The sequence below is a fragment of the Silene latifolia genome, unplaced genomic scaffold (assembly GCF_048544455.1).
Source record: "Silene latifolia isolate original U9 population unplaced genomic scaffold, ASM4854445v1 scaffold_20.1, whole genome shotgun sequence".
NCBI lineage: Eukaryota > Viridiplantae > Streptophyta > Magnoliopsida > Caryophyllales > Caryophyllaceae > Silene > Silene latifolia.
Genome location: NW_027413163.1, coordinates 1276644 through 1282233, shown reverse-complemented (window position 1 = coordinate 1282233; position 5590 = coordinate 1276644). Strand labels below are relative to the sequence as shown.

The window sequence follows — 5590 nt, the reverse complement described above, 5'->3', positions numbered from 1 at the left end:
ATAATTAGTTTAGATCCCGCGTAAATGCGCGGTATATATATACGGAGTATCTTTTAATTTTTATTCTAATACTTATAAATTTTAGATTTATATTTCATGAATTTTTATATAAAAAAAAAATCAATCTTAAATCAAGAGAATGGAGTAATTCCATGAAGTGTATTTTTTATGAAAATATTTTAATTACCTCAAATTATTTTAATAAATTATTTTTTCGTCAAGACTCGCGAAATTAAGTGTGTGTTTGGCCTGGTTTTAAAAGTGTTTTTGGACTTAAAAACACTTTTTGGCCAAACACATCATTATTTAAAAGTTAAAACAAAATTTCTCAAAATCCAAAAAAACGTTTTTTTGCCCATAAAAATAGAAGCAACAATTTGGTGCTTCTGCTTTTGAAAAACACTTTTAGAAAATTAAGCTTGGAAAAGAAAAACTCATTTCAACAAGTTAGACCAAACGTGCTCTAATAATAGGAGTAACAGTTTATGTATAGATTATAGTTTTATACCAATTTTGTTTTATTTTAGTTTAAATATTATATTTTTAAGTTTAACGATGAAAATATTATTTTTAAATGAAAAATTAGTTTGAGAAATAAAAATCAAATTTGTTTCCCTGTATAAGTTTGAGCACTTTGGAGGGAAAATTTTAGAGAAATTTTATTCTCTTAGGGGGCGTTTGGTTAGAGAAAGAGAAAGGGAAAGGAAATTAGAAAGAGTAAGAGGAGGAAAGGTAAGGGATTACCTAAAACTTAACTAGTTGTTTGATTATTTCAAGAAAATTAAGTGTGGTGGGTTATGGTTTATTTTGGTGTGCGGGTGGCGGTTTAGGTGGGATGGTTGTGGTGGTTTAGGTGGTATGGTTGTGGTGGTGACGGTGATGGCGGTGGCGTGGTGGTGGTGGTGATGGTGGTGGTGGCGTCATGGTGGTTGTGGCGGTGGTATTGTGGTGGTGGTTTATGTGGAGTGGCTATGGTGGTGGTGACGTCTTGATGGTGACTGGTGTGGTGGGAGTCGCAAATGTGGTGGTAGGTAAATAAGGTGGTTGAAGGGTAATAAGGTGGGGGGGAGGGTAAGGAATTAGACGGATTGAGGGTAAGGAAGGGGATTTCATTCTCTTTGTTTGTGTCAAACAAACACCAACAAAGGAAATTAGGCGGATTGAGGGGTAAGGAATTAGACGGATTGAGGGGTAAGGAAGGGGATTTCATTCTCTTTGTTTGTGTCAAACAAACACCAACAAAGGAAATCAATAACTTTGTTTCCATTTCCTTTTCTTATAGACCTCCAACCAAACGCCCCCTTAGTATATAGGGGGATGTTGATGTTTAAAAGTGTAATATTTTTTTAGAACACTAAAACTTGGGAGAGACGGTCTTTCAATAAGTTATTGAGAGATAGTCTTTTGTACCCTTTTATTTGTATTTCGTGACCCTTTTGTTGTTGATCGTGACATAGTAATTTCGTACCTATTTACATAATAATATATTCGTTTTATCTTTAATCATGCTTTGTACCTATTTTATTACCTTTAGTACCACTTTTTTCTTAAAATTGTAAAATAATCTCTCAATAAACTTAGTAAGAGACCATCTCTCAGAAGATCTACTCTTTCTCTTTTTCGCTCACAACCGATTAAAGGGAGAAGGTTGGAAGGAGAAGGAGCATAGTAACCCTCATATTTTTTTGGTGTTGATCAGGAGTATCCCCTACCGACAGCTGAGACAATCTCCTCTGGATACTGAAGGGAATTTACGATGAGAACATTTACCACTCACACCAGCCAACTTTGGTTGTTTAAAAGGGTAATATAAGAACCTAAATTATTACATTTTTAAGTGCGAAAGTTGTGATTAACTCCCATAACTTTGAGGAATTCATGTGTTTTGTAAAATCATGGAAAATAAATTCTCGTATGGCAACCAAATAAGGCCTTATGTTTTCAGTTAAGAGACTATGAGTTAATTCTATTAACTTTTCCGTTGCACACCTTCACTAAAAAGTCAATATTGGAACTTCTTTTATTTTATTTGTTACTAGATAGGGGATGAGAAAATGGGTAGTGGGATCTTAGCTTAGAGCATGTACATTGAAGAGTATGTCTTTTTTTTTTTTGGTGAAAGGTTAGAAATTCCCATTAAGCTCATAAACAAACTATTACAAACTACCACATAAGGTACAATTCATGAACCATAAATTAGCCAATCAATATTTAATTGACTTAATCCATGCTTCATCACTACTCTTTTTGATACAATTAAGCCAGAAAATAGATCTAAGATGCATAAGGGCACTAATCTGTTTAACTACACAAACAGGGTGATCAATCTTCCCTCCAATCCTTGCCTTGTTACGTTGATGCCAGATAGAGTAATATAAGGCTTGCACCCAAGCAATCAGGACCTTCTTTTTAACTTGTGCCCAGGGTTTACTCTGAATCCAGAGGAGCAAATTCAGAGTGGGCAAACTAATATTCAGCTTACAGCTTAGCAGACCAGTCAGCTTCTTTGTATAAGGGCAGTGAATGAACACATGACTATGGGTTTCAGCAGAGGCACCACATAGACAGCAATCAGCATCAGACAATATTCTGAGATGCAGCAGCTTATCCTTTAGCATCAAAGCCTCCCTAATGATGAGCCAGTTAACAAAATTATGCTTTGGTAGACACCACGAATTCCAAATGACTTTATCCCAAGGAACAACAGGCTGAGGCTTTCTGATCCATTCATAGCCACTGGTGACTGTGTACCCAGCAGGTGCAGCAAGCCACTGACCAGAAGCAGAAAAACCTCCTGAGAACTTATCACGAGTCTTACAAATTTTCTTCCAACTCCAAGAAACATCAGGTTTTGGAGTATACATAGCCCAGGGTACACCTTTCATATAAATGTGGTGTACCCATTTAACCCACAAACTAGTGGGATTACTATAAACCCAGGCAGACAGTTTGCAAACAGCTGCAAGATTCCAGGCAAAACTGTCTCTAACACCTAACCCACCTTCATGTTTTGGTACACACACTTTCTCCCAACTAACCATAGGGACTCTGAGGTATTCAGTAGAGCCATCCCAAAGGTAGTTCCTACAGAGGGCATCAATCCTCTTTAGAACATTTTTAGGAATGATAAAAACAGTAGCCCAATAAGAATATAGAGATGTCAATACTGAGTTAACTAGAGAAAGTCTCCCAGCATAGGACAATCTTTTAGCAGCAAACCCTCTGATTCTCATTGTAATCTTCTCCACCAAACAAGAACACTGCTTAATACTCAATCTGCCAGCAGAAATGGGAAGGCCCAAATACTTAAATGGCAAAGATCCTTCACTGAATCCAGACACCAGCAGAATATCAGCTTTCATTGAGGCAGGCACACCATTAAAATAGATATTGGATTTCAAGCTGTTCATCTGCAAGCCAGTAGCAACAGAGAAGGTGGCAAAAGCTCTGAGTAAAATCATAATAGAAGAGACATCCCCCTTGCTAAAGAGCAAAAGGTCATCAGCAAACATAAGATGACTCAGTCTAAGCTGCTTGCAAAGAGGATGGAATTTAAAAGGCATGGTGGTGGTAACATGGGTGAGAATCCTACTCAGGTATTCCATAGTGATTGTAAAGAGTAGAGGAGAAATAGGGTCTCCTTGCCTCAAACCTTTGGCCCCTTAAAATACCCAAAATTCTCTCCATTAAGGACTAAAGAGTAGGAGGCAGTCCTCACACAAGTCATAATGAGGTGAATAATTTTCTCAGGGAAACATAAAGCAGTTAACATTTGTTCCAAAAATTCCCATTGCACAGAGTCATAAGCTTTCTTCAAATCTATTTTCATCATGCATCTAGGTGAAATAGATTTCCTATTGTAAAGCCTCACAAGGTCTTCACAAATGAGGATATTCTCTACAATACTTCTTCCCTTAATGAAGCCCCCTTGGGAGGGATTAATAAGATCAGGCAAAACAGTAGCAATCCTAGAGCATAACAACTTGGAAATGGCCTTATATAAAATGTTGCAGCAGGAGATAGGCCTGAATTGAGTGACACTCTGGGGAAGATCAACTTTAGGGATTAAAGTAATGAAGGTGTGGTTAATTTGTTGCAGCAACTTCCCAGAGTGGAAAAAATCAATAATGGCACTACACACATCATCACCAATAATGTGCCAAGCATCTTTAAAGAACCCACTAGAATAACCATCAGGCCCAGGGGCCTTATGATTTGGAATAGAAAAGATGGCATCTTTAATTTCACCCTTAGTAATTGGAGCAAGAAGGATTGCACGATGATGGTCAGAACAGACAGGACCCAACTGAGCAACATGGAGGTTCACAGGAGTAGTTGCAGCAGCTGTTCCCAGAAGACTCTCATAATAATCCAAGAAAGCAGATTGAATTTGCTGTCCATCAGTGTGGACAGCTCCATGTTGATCTTCAATACAAAAGACTTTATTGGTAGTACTCCTACTTTTCAAAATACTGTGGAAGTATCTGGTATTACTGTCCCCTTGGTTTATCCAGGTTGCCTTAGTCTTCTGAACAAAAAAACTATGGCAAGTGCACTCCCCTTCCTGCCGGTAGAGCCGCCAATTGCATTCCCTGTTTGTTATTATTGTAATATAATAAAAGAATGAAACCACCTCGGGTTCTCTTTCATACCTATCTTAGGATGTAACTTCAGCCCAAGCAAGAAACAAATATAACTTGTATGTAATTAGTTAGCAGAAGAAGCCTGAAGATCCCTGTAAAGACAACCAGCATCCTTTTCTTGACTTAATAAAACAGGATTAGTAGGATCAGTTCTTAATTGAGTTTGAATAGCATCAAGAGCTTTCCAAGCATGAGTTGCACTATTTTCAATATCAGCAAACATATGCTTATTTAAGTCCTTGAGTGGATTCTTGAGGGATTTAAGCTTCATGGCCACTCTAAACATTTTAGTGCCAGACCAAATAGTATCCCAATGATGTTGAACACAAGGAAGGAACTCAGGCACTTGACACCACATGTTATAATATTTAAAACTCCTTCTTCCTTTCATATGATTAGAATCCTGAATCACACAGGGTGTGTGATCAAAGATACCCTCATTATGGAAATGAGCATAGGAGCTTCCCCTAAGATGACTCCAATCAGCATTAACAAATACTCTATCAAGTCTTGAATAAATCCGAGTTTGAGGATCTTGCTTGTTATTCCAGGTATAAAAAGAACCAGCAGCAGGGCTATCAAAAAGTTGGCAATGATCAATACAACTTTGGAAATCACTCATTTCTTCATCAGTAGTTTGCCCTCATAATCTTTCTGAGGGAGATAACACACAATTGAAATCACCACATAGAATCCAGGGCCCCTGAATGGTAGAAGAAATTCCATTCAGAGTGTGCCAAAGATTCTTCCTTTCACCAATGTCGTTAAAAGCATAAATCATAGTGCAAGAAAATTGGAAATTCTATGTGGTGATTTCATTTAACGACAGAGTCATAGATCGGCTCAGGAAAGCCATGGTAGAGCTCGGACTCTCCCTCGGGGACAAAGTATTCGTTGAGGGTCAGATGATAGGGACAGAGGATAACTCCGTGCTTCTTACGCTTCCG

General features: G+C 37.8%; 1 protein-coding gene across 1 annotated transcript; it reads right to left on the bottom strand.

The window, feature by feature from the left end:
* Positions 1-2204: 2204 nt before the first annotated feature.
* LOC141638463 (uncharacterized) lies at positions 2205-3605 on the bottom strand. The gene has a single exon (XM_074447877.1). It carries the CDS (start codon positions 3603-3605, stop codon positions 2205-2207), a length of 1401 nt encoding a protein of 466 aa, XP_074303978.1.
* Positions 3606-5590: the final 1985 nt, after the last annotated feature.

Bases quoted from the DNA above. Each gene is read 5' to 3' on its own strand.
- LOC141638463 (XM_074447877.1), bottom strand. From the start codon at position 3,605: ATGGAATACCTGAGTAGGATTCTCACCCATGTTACCACCACCATGCCT.